This window comes from Pecten maximus, chromosome 5 (assembly GCF_902652985.1).
Source record: "Pecten maximus chromosome 5, xPecMax1.1, whole genome shotgun sequence".
NCBI lineage: Eukaryota > Metazoa > Mollusca > Bivalvia > Pectinida > Pectinidae > Pecten > Pecten maximus.
In genome coordinates this window covers 46,716,924-46,740,319 of record NC_047019.1, presented here as the reverse complement: position 1 = coordinate 46,740,319, position 23,396 = coordinate 46,716,924, and the positions used below count along the sequence as shown (strand labels likewise).

The following is a 23,396-nucleotide window of genomic DNA, read 5'->3' as shown; positions in this document are numbered from 1 at the left end:
AACACCACCATGTTATATACTACCCAGCCTAACACCACCATGTTATATACTACCCAGCCTAACACCACCATGTTATATATGTTATATACTACCCAGCCTAACACCACCATGTTATATACTACCCAGTCTAACACCACCATGTTATATACTACCCAGCCTAACACCACCATGTTATATACTACCCAGTCTAACACCACCATGTTATATACTACCCAGCCTAACACCACCATGTTATATACTACCCAGCCTAACACCACCATGTTATATACTACCCAGTCTAACACCACCATGTTATATACTACCCAGCCTAACACCACCATGTTATATACTACCCTGTCTAACACCACCATGTTATATACTACCCAGTCTAACACCACCATGTTATATACTACCCAGCCTAACACCACCATGTTATATACTACCCAGCCTAACACCACCATGTTATATACTAACCAGTCTAACACCACCATGTTATATACTACCCAGCCTAACACCACCATGTTATATACTACCCAGTCTAACACCACCATGTTATATACTACCCAGTCTAACACCACTATGTTATATACTACCCAGCCTAACACCACCATGTTATATACGTTATATACTACCCAGCCTAACACCACCATGTTATATACTACCCTGTCTAACACCACCATGTTATATACTACCTAGTCTAACACCACCATGTTATATACTACCCAGCCTAACACCACCATGTTATATACTACCCAGTCTAACACCACCATGTTATATACTACCCAGTCTAACACCACCATGTTATATATGTTATATACTACCCAGCCTAACACCACCATGTTATATACTACCCAGCCTAACACCACCATGTTATATACTACCCAGTCTAACACCACCATGTTATATACTACCCAGCCTAACACCACCATGTTATATACTACCCAGCCTAACATCACCATGTCATATACTACCCAGCCTAACACCACCATGTTATATATGTTATATACTACCCAGCCTAACACCACCATGTTATATACTACCCAGTCTAACACCACCATGTTATATACTACCCAGCCTAACACCACCATGTTATATACTACCCAGCCTAACACCACCATGTTATATACTACCCAGTCTAACACCACCATGTTATATACTACCCAGCCTAACACCACCATGTCATATACTACCCAGCCTAACACTACCATGTTATATACTACCCAGCCTAACACCACCATGTTATATACTACCCAGCCTAACACCACCATGTTATATACTACCCAGCCTAACACCACCATGTTATATACTACCCAGCCTAACACCACCATGTTATATACTACCCAGTCCAACACCACCATGTTATATACGGTATATACTACCCAGCCTAACACCACCATGTTACATGCAGTATACACAATCCAACCTTTGACAAAACCAACAAGAAGATGGAACATGACCTCGACACTAACACAGTGAGATCTTTATCTAACAAACAAAATAACTCATCAGTTCGCTGATTCAGGTTTGATATTTTAGTTATATATTATCTATGTTGAGCTTGCTGTACAGGTATATATTGAGTCCCTGGTATTTATTGAGATTGATACTAGATACGTTGAGACTTACCTATAATAAGGTTATGTACCAAATATGTTTACTATAAATAATTCATTTCTGCAGATCATTAAAAAGTTTTATTTCTTAGTAACAATCAATTATTCATTGCCTTGTGTATTAATATAGTATACAGAGGGTCCACTGAACTACGCTCAGCCTCGACTCCGACACAAATAATCAGGTAAAGGATTACAAACACGTGAACCGTGGAAGTCACATTAAAGAAACAATAATATATGGTCCAAAAAGTGGGATATTAAATTCAATCCTTCTAAGACAGAATCAGTAACCTTTAGCAGGAAAAGGGATATAGTATGTCCAGATATCATATTTCAAAATGAAACAATATCAAATGTGCCAAATCATAAGCATCTTGGAGTATTCTTATCGCAAGATGGTAAATGGCATCACCATATTAACTATATTTATACAAAAGCTTATAAATGTATAAACTTATTGAAATCTGTAAAATATAAAATGAGCCGTAAAACACTTAACACTATATATACAGCCTATATTCGGCCTATATTGGAATATGGTGATATCATTTTTGATAATTGTACTCAGCAAGAGGCTACTCTACTTGAATCTATTCAATTAGAAGCGGCTCGAACCATTACCGGACTGCGTAGAGGAACCTCACATTATAAATTATATAATGAACTTGGTTGGGACACTCTTGCTGCAAGGAGGAAAAAACATAGACTTATTCTTCTTTACAAAATTCTTACAGGCACTGCCCCAAATTATTTAAATGAATTAGTAGAACCACACTATAACAATATGAATGACTTGTACATGTTACGAAATCAAAGAGTCTTCACTACTCCTATGAGTAGAACAAATATATATGCCAAAAGCTTTATTCCAGCAACACTTAATGACTATAATAAACTTGCAGCAAGGGTTGACTTGACAAATATCACATCGCTGTACCAATTTAAACAAATTTTATCGAACACAGTAAGTGATATACCACTTGACATTGCTCAAAACCCTGCTTATATTAATGCAGGTAATAGAAAATATAATATCTTACTTTGTCAGCTTCGAAACTCGTCTAGCAATATAAACTCTGATCTTTACAGAGATCATCTTATTGATTCACCATCATGTACATGTGGGAATGAATATGAAACTGTTTTTCACTTTTTTTCTAAGTTGTAGGAACTACAGTGAACCTCGAGATATCCTTAAAGAAAAATTGTTTGATGTAGATCACAGTCACTTTAGCCTTGACATACTCTTATCAGGCTGTGGTGAGTGTGATCATCAAACTAATTTATCTATCTTTGAAGCTACTACTGAATATATCAGAGATACTAATAGATTCTGAATCCTAAAATTGAAAATACTTGTCTTTCATCCATATATATACATTTATCCGGCAAGCAAGTATATAGTTATAGTTATTTACTACATGCCCCCCCCCCCCCCCCCCCCCCCCCCCCCCCCCCCATCCGATGGACGTATATTATTTATTCTATTTTATATTATAATTATGATAGTATGAATGTTATGAATTAGTACACTTACTAGATGAAATATAGTATGGACAACCTTATTAATTAGTGGATTAAAATTGGTTGCATATTTACTGCTTATATATTTCTATTGCTCATAATCGTGCCCTATATTAATTATTTTTCTTACAATCATTTCTCAATCGTACTTCTATCAAATTCAAGTAATCACTCTCCAACTATGCAACCTTACGGAATCCACTAAATATATTATCTAACTAATTTTGCCTTTCTTAACTGTCATTATCAAATTAAAACTCAGAATGTTGTATCCATGACTGGTCCCCAAAGCTTATGGGTGGATGACCAGCAGCTACCTAGCTGTTATGGACTTTACTGGTCGGTATCCCACAGGCGGAGGGAATCCTGTTTTGGTTACAGGATTTTAAATTTTTTTATAAAAATAAACTGGATGAAATATATTAAATAAAATCGACAAATTATACTCGATTCAGAGTTGTCCCTACATAACTGATATCTCACTATATTATATATTATATGAATGATGTTAACATGTATATACTCATTGTTACTAAATGGAGAGAACTTACATAGGCTATGCCTGTTGTTCAATCCTTTTTCTTTCAGAAATATCTTCTTTGAGAAATAAAATTTGTTGAAATGAAATGAAAAGAAACAAGTCTGCTGTAACTTTTAAAACAAACGTCATCGCTCTCTTTAGAGAAGTATGGCAAACCGAATCGGATTCATCTGAAAAAATCTTAATCCATCAGGTCCATGATTGTAAAACCAATTTTATAACCCTTACAACATCATTTCACGAGAAGTACTTTACTGTTGCTGTATGTCTGCAAATAATGTTACATTTCCTACTGTTTGACCAGGAACTCAGTGTAAATCACTGTTACATTTCCTACTGTTTGACCAGGAACTCAGTGTAAATCACTGTTACATTTCCTACTGTATAACCAGGGAGTCAGTATAAATCACTGTTACATTTCCTACTGTTTGACCAGGAACTCAGTGTAAATCACTGTTACATTTCCTACTGTTTGACCAGGAACTCAGTGTAAATCACTGTTACATTTCCTACTGTATAACCAGGGAGTCAGTATAAATCACTGTTACATTTCCTACTGTTTGACCAGGAACTCAGTGTAAATCACTGTTACATTTCCTACTGTTTGACCAGGAACTCAGTGTAAATCACTGTTACATTTCCTACTGTATAACCAGGGAGTCAGTGTAAATTACTGTTACATTTCCTACTGTATAACCAGGGAGTCAGTATAAATTACTGTTACATTTCCTACTGTATAACCAGGGAGTCAGTATAAATCACTGTTACATTTCCTACTGTTTGACCAGGAACTCAGTGTAAATCACTGTTACATTTCCTACTGTATAACCAGGGAGTCAGTGTAAATTACTGTTACATTTCCTACTGTATAACCAGGGAGTCAGTATCAATTACTGTTACATTTCCTACTGTATAACCAGGGAGTCAGTATAAATCACTGTTACATTTCCTACTGTTTGACCAGGAAGTCAGTGTAAATTACTGTTACATTTCCTACTGTATAACCAGGGAGTCAGTATAAATTACTGTTACATTTCCTACTGTATAACCAAGAAGTCAGTATAAATTACTGTTACATTTCCTACTGTATAACCAGGGAGTCAGTATAAATTACTGTTACATTTCCTACTGTATAACCAGGGAGTCAGTATAAATTACTGTTACATTTCCTACTGTATAACCAGGGAGTCGGTGTAAATCACTGTTACATTTCCTACTGTATAACCAGGGGGTCAGCATAAATTACTGTTACATTTCCTACTGTATAACAGTGAGTCAGTATAAATTACAGTTACATTTCCTACTGTATAACAGTGAGTCAGTATAAATTACTGTTACATTTCCTACTGTATAACCAGGGAGTCAGTGTAAATTACTGTTACATTTCCTACTGTATAACCAGGGAGTCAGTATAAATTACTGTTACATTTCCTACTGTATAACCAGGGAGTCAGTATAAATCACTGTTACATTTCCTACTGTTTGACCAGGAACTCAGTGTAAATCACTGTTACATTTCCTACTGTATAAACAGGGAGTCAGTGTAAATCACTGTTACATTTCCTACTGTATAACCAGGGAGTCAGTATAAATTACTGTTACATTTCCTACTGTATAACCAGGGAGTCAGTATAAATCACTGTTACATTTCCTACTGTTTGACCAGGAACTCAGTGTAAATTACTGTTACATTTCCTACTGTATAACCAGGGAGTCAGTATAAATTACTGTTACATTTCCTACTGTTTGACCAGGAACTCAGTGTAAATCACTGTTACATTTCCTACTGTATAACCAGGGAGTCAGTATAAATAACTGTTACATTTCCTACTGTATAACCAGGAAGTCAGTGTAAATTACTGTTACATTTCCTACTGTATAACCAGGGAGTCAGTATAAATTACTGTTACATTTCCTACTGTATAACCAGGAAGTCAGTATAAATTACTGTTACATTTCCTACTGTATAACCAGGGAGTCAGTATAAATTACTGTTACATTTCCTACTGTATAACCAGGGAGTCGGTGTAAATCACTGTTACATTTCCTACTGTATAACCAGGGGGTCAGCATAAATTACTGTTACATTTCCTACTGTATAACAGTGAGTCAGTATAAATTACTGTTACATTTCCTACTGTATAACAGTGAGTCAGTATAAATTACTGTTACATTTCCTACTGTATAACCAGGGAGTCAGTGTAAATTACTGTTACATTTCCTACTGTATAACCAGGGAGTCAGTATAAATTACTGTTACATTTCCTACTGTATAACAGGGAGTCAGTATAAATTACTGTTACATTTCCTACTGTATAACAGGGAGTCAGTGTAAATTACTGTTACATTTCCTACTGTATAACCAGGGAGTCAGTATAAATTACTGTTACATTTCCTACTGCATAACCAGGGAGTCAGTGTAAATTACTGTTACATTTCCTACTGTATAACCAGGGAGTCAGTATAAATTACTGTTACATTTCCTACTGTATAACCAGGGAGTCGGTGTAAATTACTGTTACATTTCCTACTGTATAACCAGGAAGTCAGTATAAATTACTGTTACATTTCCTACTGTATAACAGTGAGTCAGTATAAATTACTGTTACATTTCCTACTGTATAACAGTGAGTCAGTATAAATTACTGTTACATTTCCTACTGTTTAACCAGGGAGTCAGTATAAATTACTGTTACATTTCCTACTGTATAATAGGGAGTCGGTGTAAATTACTGTTACATTTCCTACTGTATAACCAGGGAGTCAGTATAAATTACTGTTACATTTCCTACTGTATAACCAGGGAGTCAGTGTAAATTACTGTTACGTTTCCTACTGTATAACCAGGGAGTCAGTATAAATTACTGTTACATTTCCTACTGTATAACAGGGAGTCAGTATAAATTACTGTTACATTTCCTACTGTATAACCGGGGAGTCAGTATAAATTACTGTTACATTTCCTACTGTTTGAGCAGGAACTCAGTGTAAATCACTGTTACATTTCCTACTGTATAACCAGGGAGTCAGTGTAAATTACTGTTACATTTCCTACTGTATAACCTGGGAGTCAGTGTAAATTACTGTTACATTTCCTACTGTATAACAGGGAGTCAGTGTAAATTACTGTTACATTTCCTACTGTATAACCCGGGAGTCAGTATAAATTACTGTTACATTTCCTACTGTAAAACCAGGGAGTCAGTATAAATTACTGTTACATTTCCTACTGTATAACCAGGGAGTCTGTAAATTACTGTTACATTTCCTACTGTATAACCAGGGAGTCAGTATAAATTACTGTTACATTTCCTACTGTATAACCCGGGAGTCAGTGTAAATTACTGTTACATTTCCTACTGTATAACCCGGGAGTCAGTGTAAATTACTGTTACATTTCCTACTGTATAACCTGGGAGTCAGTATAAATTACTGTTACATTTCCTACTGTATAACCAGGGAGTCAGTATAAATTACTGTTACATTTCCTACTGTATAACCAGGGAGTCTGTAAATTACTGTTACATTTCCTACTGTATAACCAGGGGGTCAGTATAAATTACTGTTACATTTCCTACTGTATAACCAGGGAGTCAGTATAAATTACTGTTACATTTCCTACTGTATAACCAGGGAGTCAGTATAAATTACTGTTACATTTCCTACTGTATAAACAGGGAGTCAGTATAAATTACTGTTACATTTCCTACTGTATAACCAGGGAGTCAGTGTAAATTACTGTTACATTTCCTACTGTATAACCAGGGAGTCAGTATAAATTACTGTTACATTTCCTACTGTATAAACAGGGAGTCAGTATAAATTACTGTTACATTTCCTACTGTATAACCAGGGAGTCAGTATAAATTACTGTTACATTTCCTACTGTATAATCAGGGAGTCAGTGTAAATTACCGTTACATTTCCTACTGTATAACCAGGGAGTCAGTATAAATTACTGTTACATTTCCTACTGTATAACAGTGAGTCAGTGTAAATTACTGTTACATTTCCTACTGTATAACCAGGCAGTCAGTATAAATTACTGTTACATTTCCTACTGTATAACCAGGGAGTCAGTATAAATTACTGTTACATTTCCTACTGTATAATCAGGGAGTCAGTATAAATTACTGTTACATTTCCTACTGTATAACCAGGGAGTCAGTGTAAATTACTGTTACATTTCCTACTGTATAACCAGGGAGTCAGTATAAATTACTGTTACATTTCCTACTGTATAACCAGGGAGTCAGTATAAATTACTGTTACATTTCCTACTGTATAACCAGGGAGTCAGTATAAATTACTGTTACATTTCCTACCGTATAACAGGGAGTCAGTATAAATTACTGTTACATTTCCTACTGTATAACCAGGGAGTCTGTAAATTACTGTTACATTTCCTACTGTATAACCAGGGGGTCAGTATAAATTACTGTTACATTTCCTACTGTATAACCAGGGAGTCAGTATAAATTACTGTTACATTTCCTACTGTATAACCAGGGAGTCAGTGTAAATTACTGTTACATGTCCTACTGTATAACCAGGGAGTCAGTGTAAATTACTGTTACATTTCCTACTGTATAACCAGGGAGTCAGTATAAATTACTGTTACATTTCCTACTGTATAACCAGGGAGTCAGTATCAATTACTGTTACATTTCCTACTGTATAACCAGGGAGTCAGTGTAAATTACTGTTACATTTCCTACTGTATAACCAGGGAGTCAGTATAAATTACTGTTACATTTCCTACTGTATAACCAGGGAGTCAGTATAAATAACTGTTACATTTCCTACTGTATAACAGGGAGTCAGTGTAAATTACTGTTACATTTCCTACTGTATAACAGGGAGTCAGTGTAAATTACTGTTACATTTCCTACTGTATAACCAGGGAGTCAGTATAAATTACTGTTACATTTCCTACTGTATAACAGTGAGTAAGTATAAATTACTGTTACATTTCCTACTGTATAACAGGGAGTCAGTATAAATTACTGTTACATTTCCTACTGTATCGCAGTGAGTAAGTATAAATTACTGTTACATTTCCTACTGTATAACGAGGGAGTCAGTGTAAATTACTGTTACATTTCCTACTGTATAACCAGGGAGTCAGTGTAAATTACTGTTACATTTCCTACTGTATAACCAGGGAGTCAGTATAAATTACTGTTACATTTCCTACTGTATAACAGGGAGTCAGTATAAATTACTGTTACATTTCCTACTGTATAACCAGGGAGTCTGTAAATTACTGTTACATTTCCTACTGTATAACCAGGGGGTCAGTATAAATTACTGTTACATTTCTTACTGTATAACAGGGAGTCAGTATACATTACTGTTACATTTCCTACTGTATAACCAGGGGGTCAGTATCAATTACTGTTACATTTCCTACTGTATAACCAGGTAGTCAGTATAAATTACTGTTACATTTCCTACTGTATAACAGTGAGTAAGTATAAATTACTGTTACATTTCCTACTGTATAACAGGGAGTCAGTATAAATTACTGTTACATTTCCTACTGTATAACAGTGAGTAAGTATAAATTACTGTTACATTTCCTACTGTATAACCAGGGAGTCAGTGTAAATTACTGTTACATTTCCTACTGTATAACCAGGGAGTCAGTGTAAATTACTGTTACATTTCCTACTGTATAACCAGGGAGTCAGTATAAATTACTGTTACATTTCCTACTGTATAAACAGGGAGTCAGTATAAATTACTGTTACATTTCCTACTGTATAACCAGGGAGTCTGTAAATTACTGTTACATTTCCTACTGTATAACCAGGGGGTCAGTATAAATTACTGTTACATTTCCTACTGTATAACAGGGAGTCAGTATACATTACTGTTACATTTCCTACTGTATAACCAGGGGGTCAGTATCAATTACTGTTACATTTCCTACTGTATAACCAGGTAGTCAGTATAAATTACTGTTACATTTCCTACTGTAAAACAGGGAGTCAGTGTAAATTACTGTTACATTTCCTACTGTATAACCAGGGAGTCAGTGTAAATTACTGTTACATTTCCTACTGTATAACCAGGGAGTCAGTATAAATTACTGTTACATTTCCTACTGTATAACCAGGGAGTCAGTATAAATTACTGTTACATTTCCTACTGTATAACAGGGAGTCAGTATAAATTACTGTTACATTTCCTACTGTATAACCAGGGAGTCAGTATAAATTACTGTTACATTTCCTACTGTATAACAGGGAGTCAGTGTAAATTACTGTTACATTTCCTAATGTATAACCAGGGAGTCAGTATAAATTACTGTTACATTTCCTACTGTATAACCAGGGAGTCAGTATAAATTACTGTTACATTTCCTACTGTATAATCAGGGAGTCAGTGTAAATTACCGTTACATTTCCTACTGTATAACCAGGGAGTCAGTATAAATTACTGTTACATTTCCTACTGTATAACAGTGAGTCAGTGTAAATTACTGTTACATTTCCTACTGTATAACCAGGCAGTCAGTATAAATTACTGTTACATTTCCTACTGTATAACCAGGGAGTCAGTATAAATTACTGTTACATTTCCTACTGTATAATCAGGGAGTCAGTATAAATTACTGTTACATTTCCTACTGTATAACCAGGAAGTCAGTGTAAATTACTGTTACATTTCCTACTGTATAACCAGGGAGTCAGTATAAATTACTGTTACATTTCCTACTGTATAACCAGGGAGTCAGTATAAATTACTGTTACATTTCCTACTGTATAACCAGTGAGTCAATATAAATTACTGTTACATTTCCTACTGTATAATCAGGGAGTCAGTATAAATTACTGTTACATTTCCTACTGTATAACCAGGGAGTCAGTATAAATTACTGTTACATTTCCTACTGTATAACCAGTGAGTCAGTATAAATTACTGTTACATTTCCTACTGTATAACCAGGGAGTCAGTGTAAATTACTGTTACATTTCCTACTGTATAACCAGGGAGTCAGTATAAATTACTGTTACATTTCCTACTGTATAACCAGGGAGTCAGTGTAAATTACTGTTACATTTCCTACTGTATAACCAGGGAGTCAGTATAAATTACTGTTACATTTCCTACTGAATAACCAGGAAGTCAGTGTAAATTACTGTTACATTTCCTACTGTATAACCAGGGAGTCAGTGTAAATTACTGTTACATTTCCTATTGTATAACAGTGAGTCAGTATAAATTACTGTTACATTTCCTACTGTATAACAGTGAGTAAGTATAAATTACTGTTACATTTCCTACTGTATAACAGTGAGTAAGTATAAATTACTGTTACATTTCCTACTGTATAACAGGGAGTCAGTGTAAATTACTGTTACATTTCCTACTGTATAACAGTGAGTCAGTGTAAATTACTGTTACATTTCCTACTGTATAACCAGGGAGTCAGTATAACTTACTGTTACATTTCCTACTGTATAACCAGGGGGTCAGTATCAATTACTGTGTAAATTACTCTTCAGACTACAATTCATTCCAAAAAGAGTGGCCGTGTTTGTTGTTTTATTGCTAAAAAGTTCTGCTTCGTGACTGGCGATACAATATATGGTCTTGCACTGTTTTGGAAAGAGGCAAAAAAGCAGAAACGACATAAAATTTGAACACGAAGCCACATGAATAAAGGAAATCCTAGCTAACACTAGTTTTGTCGGTGTTCAATAAACCACGACTCTTCGTGGCAAATAGATGTCCTCTCAAAGCGGAAAACGTCTACTCCTGCTGAACTGGTATTAGCGGACTACCGAGACCAGGGGTTAGCGGATTACCGAGACCAGAGATTAGCCGATTACCGAGACCAGGGATTAGCGGATTACCGAGACCAGAGATTAGCCGATTACCGAGACCATAGATTAGCCGATTACCGAGACCAGGGGTTAGCCGATTACCGAGACCATATATTAGCGGACTACCGAGACAAGGGATTAGCGGACTACCGAGACAAGGGATTAGCGGATTATCGAGACCAGGGATTAGCGGATTACCGAGACCAGAGATTAGCGGACTACCGAGACCAGAGATTAGCGGACTACCGAGACCAGGGATTAGCGGAATACCGAGACCAGGGATTAGCCGATTACCGAGACCAGAGATTAGCGGATTAACGAGACCAGGGGTTAGCGGATTACCGAGACCAGAGATAGGGGATTACCGAGACCAGGGATTAGCAGATTACCGAGACCAGGGATTAGCAGATTACCGAGACCAGGGATTAGCGGAATACCGAGACCAGGGATTAGCGGATTACCGAGACCAGAGATTAGCGGACTACCGAGACAAGGGATTAGCGGATTATCGAGACCAGGGATTAGCGGATTACCGAGACCAGAGATTAGCGGACTACCGAGACCAGAGATTAGCGGACTACCGAGACCAGGGATTAGCGGAATACCGAGACCAGGGATTAGCCGATTACCGAGACCAGAGATTAGCGGATTAACGAGACCAGGGGTTAGCGGATTACCGAGACCAGAGATAGGGGATTTCCGAGACCAGGGATTAGCAGATTTCCGAGACCAGGGATTAGCGGATTTCCGAGACCAGGGATTAGCAGATTACCAAGACCAGGGATTAGCGGATTTCCGAGACCGGGGATTAGCGGATTTTCGCGGCCAGGGATTGGCGGATTTCCGAGACCAGGGATTAGCGGACTACCGAAACCAGGGATTAGCGGACTACCGAGACTAGAGATTAGCGGATTATCGAGACAAGAGACTAGCGGACTACCGAGACCAGAGATTAGCGGATTAACGAGACCAGGGGTTAGCCGATTACCGAGACCATATATTAGCGGACTACCGAGACAAGGGATTAGCGGACTACCGAGACAAGGGATTAGCGGATTATCGAGACCAGGGATTAGCGGATTACCGAGACCAGAGATTAGCGGACTACCGAGACCAGAGATTAGCGGACTACCGAGACCAGGGATTAGCGGAATACCGAGACCAGGGATTAGCCGATTACCGAGACCAGAGATTAGCGGATTAACAAGACCAGGGGTTAGCGGATTACCGAGACCAGAGATAGGGGATTACCGAGACCAGGGATTAGCAGACTACCGAGACCAGGGATTAGCGGATTACCGAGACCAGGGATTAGCGGAATACCGAGACCAGGGATTAGCGGATTACCGAGACCAGGGATTAGCGGACTACCGAGACCAGGGATTAGCGGATTTCCGAGACAAGGGATTAGCGGATTTCCGAGACCAGGGATTAGCAGATGACCAAGACCAGGGATTAGCGGATTTCCGAGACCAGGGATTAGCGGATTTCCGAGACCGGGGATTAGCGGATTTTCGCGGCCAGGGATTGGCGGATTTCCGAGACCAGGGATTAGCGGACTACCGAAACCAGGGATTAGCGGACTACCGAGACTAGAGATTAGCGGATTATCGAGACAAGAGACTAGCGGACTACCGAGACCAGAGATTAGCGGATTAACGAGATCAGGGGTTAGCGGACTACCGAGACCAGAGATAAGCGGATTACCGCGACCAGAGATTAGCGGATTACCGAGACCAGGGATTAGCGAATTTCTGAGACCAGAGATTAGCGGATTACCGAGACCAGGGGATTAGCGGAATACCGAGACCAGGGATTAGCGGAATACCGAGACCAGGGATTAGCGGATTACCGAGACCAGGGATTAGCGGACTTCCGAGACCAGGGATTAGCAGATTACCGAGACCAGGGATTAGCGGATTTCCGAGACCAGGGATTGGCGGATTTCCGAGGCCAGGGATTGGCGGATTTCCGAGACCAGAGATTAGCCGATTACCGAGACCAGGGATTAGCGGATTACCGAGACCAGAGATTAGCGGATTCCAGATTGACTTGGTTAACTTTATCCTGAATTATGTTTCTTCTCGTGAAAGTTTTAACAATGGTGACTAGACTAGTCAGGAACTAGTTGATGGCGGGACTAGCTCGTAACGGCCCTATTGTAAATGTGCTTGTCTTGAATAAAGAAATTATAATTTGGTAAAAAATGAATACATATGGATGAAAAAATTGTTGTTCAGTCGTAAATTGAGAATTGCTGAATAGGCGCGTGTGCGGTATGAGATCGATATCTTATACTTAGAAATTAAAAACTTTGAGATCGACTGGGAGCGCACTAAGGCAATCACAACGCACACTTGCAGCTAAAGGTAAATATTTTATATTTCTAATATCTGTAAACTGAATCATCAAAGGGTACGACAAATAACCGCGAGGACTGGTGTATCTAGATATCTGTTGTGTGTTACGGGTCTCACAGGTATACTATATTGTAATCACATAGACTCAACAATTATATAACGCTCCATCGATTGTCGATACAGTCCCACACAAAGGACTTTTAGTAAAACGGCATCATATGAAATTAGCAAGAAGATTATTGAATGGACGGTCAGCTTTATTATTAACGGGAAAAACAGAGAGTCACGCTAAAAAATCAACATTCTGACTCGAGCGAAGTACATTGTAGCTTCAGGAGTTCCCCAGGGATCTGTACTAGGACCAACTTTTTCATCATATTATAAATGACCAAGCGGATAAAATCAAATCAAAAACGTATCTTTTTGCTGATAATATATAATTATTTAGATACGAACAGGGAAATAACGATATAATATTCTACAGACTGTTTTAGACCACGTATCACCTTGCAGTGAAAAATGGTTATTGCAGTTTCATCCCCAAAAATGTAAATATGTGCACGCAGCCAGGCAAGATAGCGAAAGTAAATAACATCGGAAAGTGGAAAGTAAAAGACATAGAGATTGTCCTAGATCAGTCTCTCATGAACACAGTAGTACTCAAGTTAAAAAGGTAAATTCTATGTTTGTACTAATATGGTGAATTTTTCACTTTCCAATACTGTACAATGCACTATACGGGTACTGTATGGCGTCTGTACAAAATTAAACATATTTATACCGGGTATGTGATCGAGACTGTGCAACGCAGGTCAACCAAACAATTACCCGGTTGTAAGGAGATGTCCCGTGCAGACAGGCTTAAAATGCTTGGATTACCAATATTAACTTTCAGAAGGACCAGAGGCGACATGTTGAGGTCTTCAAAATAACGAACAGTTTCTCTGATGGCAAGGCAGCGGATTTCTGAACCTTTGAAGCAACAACGTCCAAAAACAAGGAAGAAACAGTAAACTCTTTTTAAAATAGAGTAGACAAGCATCGGTCGGATCATAGATGTTTATTTAAACTATAAACCAGAAATTCTATAGAAATGGAACTGTTGTAACAGGTGATTTATTTAATTACTATTTAGGTTGTACATTTGATCTGCCCTGGATGTATGGCGTACCTGCTGCCCCTATTGCATGGTCGTAAGAGGCGACTAAATATGGGATCTTATCTCATTTCTGAACAACTTTCTTCTTCTTAACGTCTCCCTTAACCATGCCTCAATTTAGGTGTTTAATAGAGCCGTCGCCCCTGTGAGGAAGGCTTAGGTCTCTGTCCCCTGGCCGAGGCATACAAGCGTCTTTGAACATAGTAGTTGCTACTCCTGCTTGGCCCCCAGCATTTGAGTGGGACGTCTGGTTTGCCCGTCAGTATAATGTGACCGAGTGGGGTTTCCTGCTTGGTGTCTTCGGCAACAAACGGATACCGCGGCCTCCTAATATAAACCTCATACATCTCCCAGAACGGGAGGTCGTCCTAAATGACCTGATCTGTTAATAGGACATTAAATGACCTTATCTGTTAATAGGACATTGAATGACCTGATCTGTTAATAGGACATTAAATGACCTGATCTGTTAATAGGACATTAAATGACCTGATCTGTTAATAGGACATTAAATGACCTGATCTGTTAATAGGACATTAAATGACCTGATCTGTTAATAGGACATTAAATGACCTTTTCTGTTAATAGGACATTAAATGACCTGATCTGTTAATAGGACATTAAATGACCTGATCTGTTAATAGGACATTAAATGACCTGATCTGTTAATAGGACATTAAATGACCTTTTCTGTTAATAGGACATTAAACAATACATAACCAAAGCAAATACAAAATATATTTCATTTCTGTGTATAGGATCTTAATTGATTCTGTTCTGTTTATAGACTTACACAGGAGGGACCATTACAGGTATACTACCTCTATACTGTAATCACTTTACTGTCACAGGAGGGACCATTACTGGTATACTACCTCTATACTGTAATCACTTTACTGTCACAGGAGGGACCATTACTGGTATACTACCTCTATACTGTAATCACTTTACTGACACAGGAGGGACCATTACAGGTATACTACCTCTATACTGTAATCACTTTACTGTCACAGGAGGGACCATTACAGGTATACTACCTCTATACTGTAATCACTTTACTGTCACAAGAGGGACCATTACAGGTATACTACCTCTATACTGTAATCACTTTACTGTCACAGGAGGGACCATTACAGGTATACTACCTCTATACTGTAATCACTTTACTATCATTACAGGTATACTACCTCTATACTGTAATCACTTTACTGACACAGGAGGGACCATTACAGGTATACTACCTCTATACTGTAATCACTTTACTGTCACAGGAGGGACCATTACAGGTATACTACCTCTATACTGTAATCACTTTACTATCATTACAGGTATACTACCTCTTTACTGTAATCACTTTACTGACACAGGAGGGACCATTACAGGTATACTACCTCTATACTGTAATCACTTTACTGTCACAGGAGGGACCATTACAGGTATACTACCTCTATACTGTAATCACTTTACTGTCACAGGAGGGACCATTACAGGTATACTACCTCTATACTGTAATCACTTTACTGTCACAGGAGGTACCATTACAGGTATACTACCTCTATACTGTAATCACTTTACTGTCATAGGAGGGACCATTACAGGTATACTACCTCTATACTGTAATCACTTTACTGTCACAGGAGGGACCATTACAGGTATACTACCTCTATACTGTAATCACTTTACTGACACAGGAGGGACCATTACAGGTATACTACCTCTATACTGTAATCACTTTACCGTCATTACAGGTATACTACCTCTATACTGTAATTACTTTACTGTCACAGGAGGGACCATTACAGGTATACTACCTCTATACTGTAATCACTTTACTATCACAGGAGGGACCATTACAGGTATACTACCTCTATACTGTAATCACTTTACTGTCACAGGAGGGACCATTACTGGTATACTACCTCTATACTGTAATCACTTTACTGTCACAGGAGGGACCATTACAGGTATACTACCTCTATACTGTAATCACTTTACTGTCACAGGAGGGACCATTACAGGTATACTACCTCTATACTGTAATCACTTTACTGTCACAGGAGGGACCATTACAGGTATACTACCTCTATACTGTAATCACTTTACTATCATTACAGGTATACTACCTCTATACTGTAATCACTTTACTGTCACAGGAGGGACCATTACAGGTATATAACCTCTATACTGTAATCACTTTACTGTCACAGGAGGGACCATTACAGGTATACTACCTCTATACTGTAATCACTTTACTGTCACAGGAGGAACCATTACAGGTATACTACCTCTATACTGTAATCACTTGACTGTCACAGGAGGGACCATTACAGGTATACTACCTCTATACTGTAATCACTTTACTGTCACAGGAGGGACCATTACAGGTATACTACCTCTATACTGTAATCACTTTACTGTCACAGGAGGGACCATTACAGGTATACTACCTCTATACTGTAATCACTTTACTGTCACAGGAGGGACCATTACAGGTATACTACCTCTATACTGTAATTACTTTACTGTCACAGGAGGTACCATTACAGGTATACTACCTCTATACTGTAATCACTTTACTGTCACAGGAGGGATCATTACAGGTATACTACCTCTATACTGTAATCACTTTACTGTCACAGGAGGGACCATTACAGGTATACTACCTCTATACTGTAATCACTTTACTGTCACAGGAGGGACCATTACAGGTATACTACCTCTATACTGTAATCACTTTACTGTCACAGGAGGGATCATTACTGGTATACTACCTCTATACTGTAATCACTTTACTGTCACAGGAGGGACCATTACAGGTATACTACCTCTATACTGTAATTACTTTACTATCATTACAGGTATACTACCTCTATACTGTAATCACTTTACTGTCACAGGAGGGACCATTACAGGTATACTACCTCTATACTGTAATCACTTTACTGTCACAGGAGGGACCATAACAGGTATACTACCTCTATACTGTAATCACTTTACTGTCACAGGAGGGACCATTACAGGTATACTACCTCTATACTGTAATCACTTTACTGTCACAGGAGGGACCATAACAGGTCTACTACCTCTATACTGTAATCACTTTACTGTCACAGGAGGGACCATTACAGGTATACTACCTCTATACTGTAATCACTTTACTATCACAGGAGGGACCATTAAAGGTATACTACCTCTATACTGTAATCACTTTACTGTCACAGGAGGGACCATAACAAGTATACTACCTCTATACTGTAATCACTTTACTGTCACAGGAGGGACCATTACAGGTATACTACCTCTATACTGTAATCACTTTACTGTCACAGGAGGGACCATTACAGGTATACTACCTCTATACTGTAATCACTTTACTGTCACAGGAGGGACCATTACAGGTATACTACCTCTATACTGTAATCACTTTACTGTCACAGGAGGGACCATAACAGGTATACTACCTCTATACTGTAATCACTTTACTGTCACAGGAGGGACCATTACAGGTATACTACCTCTATACTGTAATTACTTTACTGTCACAGGAGGTACCATTACAGGTATACTACCTCTATACTGTAATCACTTTACTGTCACAGGAGGGATCATTACAGGTATACTACCTCTATACTGTAATCACTTTACTGTCACAGGAGGGACCATTACAGGTATACTACCTCTATACTGTAATCACTTTACTGTCACAGGAGGGACCATTACAGGTATACTACCTCTATACTGTAATCACTTTACTGTCACAGGAGGGATCATTACTGGTATACTACCTCTATACTGTAATCACTTTACTGTCACAGGAGGGACCATTACAGGTATACTACCTCTATACTGTAATTACTTTACTATCATTACAGGTATACTACCTCTATACTGTAATCACTTTACTGTCACAGGAGGGACCATGACAGGTATACTACCTCTATACTGTAATCACTTTACTGTCACAGGAGGGACCATTACAGGTATACTACCTCTATACTGTAATCACTTTACTGTCACAGGAGGGACCATTACTGGTATACTACCTCTATACTGTAATCACTTTACTGTCACAGGAGGGACCATTACAGGTATACTACCTCTATACTGTAATCACTTTACTGTCACAGGAGGGACCATTACAGGTATACTACCTCTATACTGTAATCACTTTACTGTCACAGGAGGGACCATTACAGGTATACTACCTCTATACTGTAATCACTTTACTAACACAGAAACATTACAACACGTATCTAATGGTGATATACAATCGGTGTCATGACCTGCCCAATGATGTGAAGTAAAAAATAAGCAGTTAAAATAACACATTGTATAGGCAATCAATTATAGATGTACGGCTAGAAATGTAGCGTAAAACAATAAATGAGGACAGTACAAATAGAATATTATACCAAGATGATTACTGTGTCACCTCAGACAATAAATATAGACAGTACAAATAGAATATTATACCAAGATGATTACTGTGTCACTTCAGACAATAAATATAGACAGTACAAATAGAATATTATACCGAGATGGTCACTGTGTCACTTCAGACAATAAATATACACAGTGCAAATATAATATAATACCGAGATGGTCACTGTGTCACTTCAGGTATATAACTCACAACTGAAAAAGAGATAGAATAAATACATATTTGTCATGTAGACCAGTCGTGTTACAAATGATTATGTAAAATTATCTTTAATGATTCTGTTTAAGTAAAGGACTCCCTGATATTGTATAACTCGTTCCCGATACTTCTGTTTAATTATAATTAAACTCGTTTCAATCAAACCTTGTTTTAACTAACCAGTGTAACTAATTGTGTAATATTGACTGTAACAACATATATGTACATATTGTACATCAGTATATCGAGAACATTGTAATGGTATAGACCGTGATAAAAGCGTACTGTATTATTTATAGACTTTCCAATTGAAATGTATTGGAGTGGTGTCGATATCAATTATTGTAATATTTACGGTTGATTTACACAATTATCAATTCATTGATTCGTCGTTTTTATATAGCCGTGGACACAGTCTCCAACTTGGCATTGTAATGATGTCTTTTTACAGGCGGTAATTATATTCACCGTAACAGCCTTCACACAAAGCATCTAGAACCTGACATGGCGTTGCCAATACAAACTGAACCTCTTCGATTTTTCACCAATACATAAAACTGATTACTTTTTTTTTTATAACGAACAAACAACAAAAACTGCTCCATCAGTGTGTTATCTATAAACTGTGGTACAACTTGCCATGAAGTCATTTGCGATCTGAATATCATCAGAAGTATACATAATGTGGGTTTCATGTCAAAACATATGAGAATTTTTTTTAATAAAGTCTGATGTTTTCCTTGGAAGACAACCCAAAACAATGGACTCGGTTAGATATATCGTTATGAAGAGAATCAACAGCTAAAATGCAATATTTACATAAAGTACATATCTGTAAAACGTATGTCCAAACTCCGCTCAGCGATCTGTACGAAATGTAACTACACTTGATATCAGGATATGGTGTCTGATTTCGGCGACAGACGGACAATGTTATAGTGCGCCAATATGACACAGTTTAATCGGGTGAAATCCACTAAACTCACAAAGACCCATATAACATGAGCAATGTAATTCAAAAGTGACATTAATGGTATGTGGGATTTATTTGGCCCGGGTACTATGATATCCCTCGACAACACTATCAGACCATGATGTCCGGCCCTGGTACTATGTCATCCCTCGACAACACTATCAGTCCATGATGTCCGGCCCGGGTAATATGTCATCCCTCGACAACACTATCAGACCATGATGTCCGGCCCGGGTACTATGCCATCCCTCGACAACACTATCAGACCATGATGTCCGGCCCGGGTACTATGCCATCCCTCGACAACACTATCACACCATGATGTCCGGCCCGGGTCCGATGATATCCCTCGACGACACTATCATACCATGATGTCCGGCCCGGGTAATATGTCATCCCTCGACAACACTATCAGACCATGATGTCCGGCCCTGGTACTATGATATCCCTCGACAACACTATCAGACCATGATGTCCGGCCCTGGTACTATGATATCCCTCGACAACACTATCAGACCATGATGTCCGGCCCTGGTACTATGATATCCCTCGACAACACTATCAGACCATGATGTCCGGGCCGGGTCCGATGATATCCCTCGACGACACTATCATACCATGATGTCCGGCCCGGGTAATATGTCATCCCTCGACAACACTATCAGACCATGATGTCCGGCCCTGGTACTATGATATCCCTCGACAACACTATCAGACCATGATGTCCGGCCCTGGTACTATGATATCCCTCGACAACACTATCAGACCATGATGTCCGGCCCTGGTACTATGATATCCCTCGACAACACTATCAGACCATGATGTCCGGGCCGGGTACTATGTCATCCCTCGACAACACTATCAGACCATGATGTCCGGCCCGGGTAATATGTCATCCCTCGACAACACTATCAGACCATGATGTCCGGCCCGGGTCCGATGATATCCCTCGACAACACTATCAGACCATGATGTCCGGCCCGGGTATTATGATATCCCTCGACAACACTATCAGACCATGATGTCCGGCCCTGGTACTATGTCATCCCTCGACAACACTATCAGACCATGATATCCGGCCCGGGTACTATGTCATCCCTCGACAACACTATCAGACCATGATGTCCGGCCCGGGTAATATGTCATCCCTCGACAACACTATCAGACCATGATGTCCGGCCCGGGTATTATGATATCCCTCGACAACACTATCATACCATGATGTCCGGCCCGGGTAATATGTCATCCCTCGACAACACTATCACACCATGATGTCCGGCCCGGGTACTATGATATCCCTCGACAACACTATCAGACCATGATGTCCGACCCTGGTAATATGTCACCCCTCGACAACACTATCAGACCATGATGTCCGGCCCGGGTAATATGTCATCCCTCGACAACACTATCAGACCATGATGTCCGGTCCATGTATTATGATATCCCTCGACAACACTATTAGACCATGATGTCCGGCCCGGGTACTATGTCATCCCTCGACAACACTATCAGACCATGATGTCCGGCCCTGGTCCGATGATATCCCTCGACAACACTATCAGACCATGATGTCCGGCCCGGGTACTATGTCATCCCTCGACAACACTATCACACCATGATGTCCGGCCCGGGTCCGATGATATCCCTCGACAACACTATCAGACCATGATGTCCGGCCCGGGTCCGATGATATCCCTCGACAACACTATCAGACCATGATGTCCGGCCCTGGTAATTAGTCATCCCTCGACAACACTATCAGACCATGATGTCCGGCCCGGGTAATATGTCATCCCTCGACAACACTATCAGACCATGATGTCCGGCCCAGGTACTATCCCTTGACAACACTATCAGACCATGATATCCGGCCCGGGTACTATGTCATCCCTCGACAACAAAATCAGAGCATAGTATTCATGGTCGGCTTGACACCGAGTGTAAACGGTAAAATTATGAGACTAAATCCCTGCTCGGTATGACACCGAGGGTAAAAGTTTTCGGATTTGATACAAATCTAACAGATTATAGTGAATCAGAAACTGAAAGAAAATGTGTATTTATGAAAGTGTACGGGGAATTCCCAAAAATAATAACTGTGGCTGACCGGACCAAGTTTCTCTGAAAATTAGTTCCACAATGCAACGACGGGTGTTACAGTCCATACAAAATGGCGGAACGCCGAAAGCGTGGACCTGCGAAAACGCAGACAGAGTCTGCCAAAAAACCCCGCAAAAGTGAATGGAATCGGCAAAACCCGAGTATTTCTTAGGAAAGAAAATTATTCGTTGAAACTTAGCGATAGAACAAAGGAGAAAAGACTCGAATTCCGAGTTTGCCGGACGTCTATTGGATTGCTGGTTAGCTTTTGAACATTGTCTTCTTCACCGATCTAAAATTGTATCGATGTTTTGTTGTATGCATATTGCTACATTTTTAAATTAAGTATTTAAATGTAAAATATGTTTATTTTGTTAAGTTATTACGCGAATATTCATGCTTAAATGAAAGCATTATTAGGCAAAGTTCACGTATACTCAACGTGTAAACAATGGCCGTGTGTTAGTTTATGTGCAGTGAACGTTGTTATAGCCTCGTTCTCGGCTCCGTGGCAAATCTCGCGATAAATATAAATGCGGCGAGTTATTTGTATACACTTGTTATGCCAGAAATGGCACTGAGATTGAAAATGGTACAATTATGTAAAAGTACATAATTGAGAATTTATTTTGTAAATATCAATGTTTTTTCATTTTCTATATTTCAC

The 23,396-nt window shown here is 38.9% G+C and overlaps 1 protein-coding gene across 1 annotated transcript in view; it reads right to left on the bottom strand.

The window, feature by feature from the left end:
• The window catches only part of LOC117328488, a 32,290-nt gene extending 29,035 nt beyond the window's left edge, over positions 1 to 3,255 (bottom strand). The window contains exon 1 of the mRNA XM_033886023.1: positions 3,250 to 3,255. Coding sequence (XP_033741914.1) covers positions 3,250 to 3,255 — 6 coding nt within the window. The remainder of the gene's footprint in view (positions 1 to 3,249) is intronic.
• Positions 3,256 to 23,396: the final 20,141 nt, after the last annotated feature.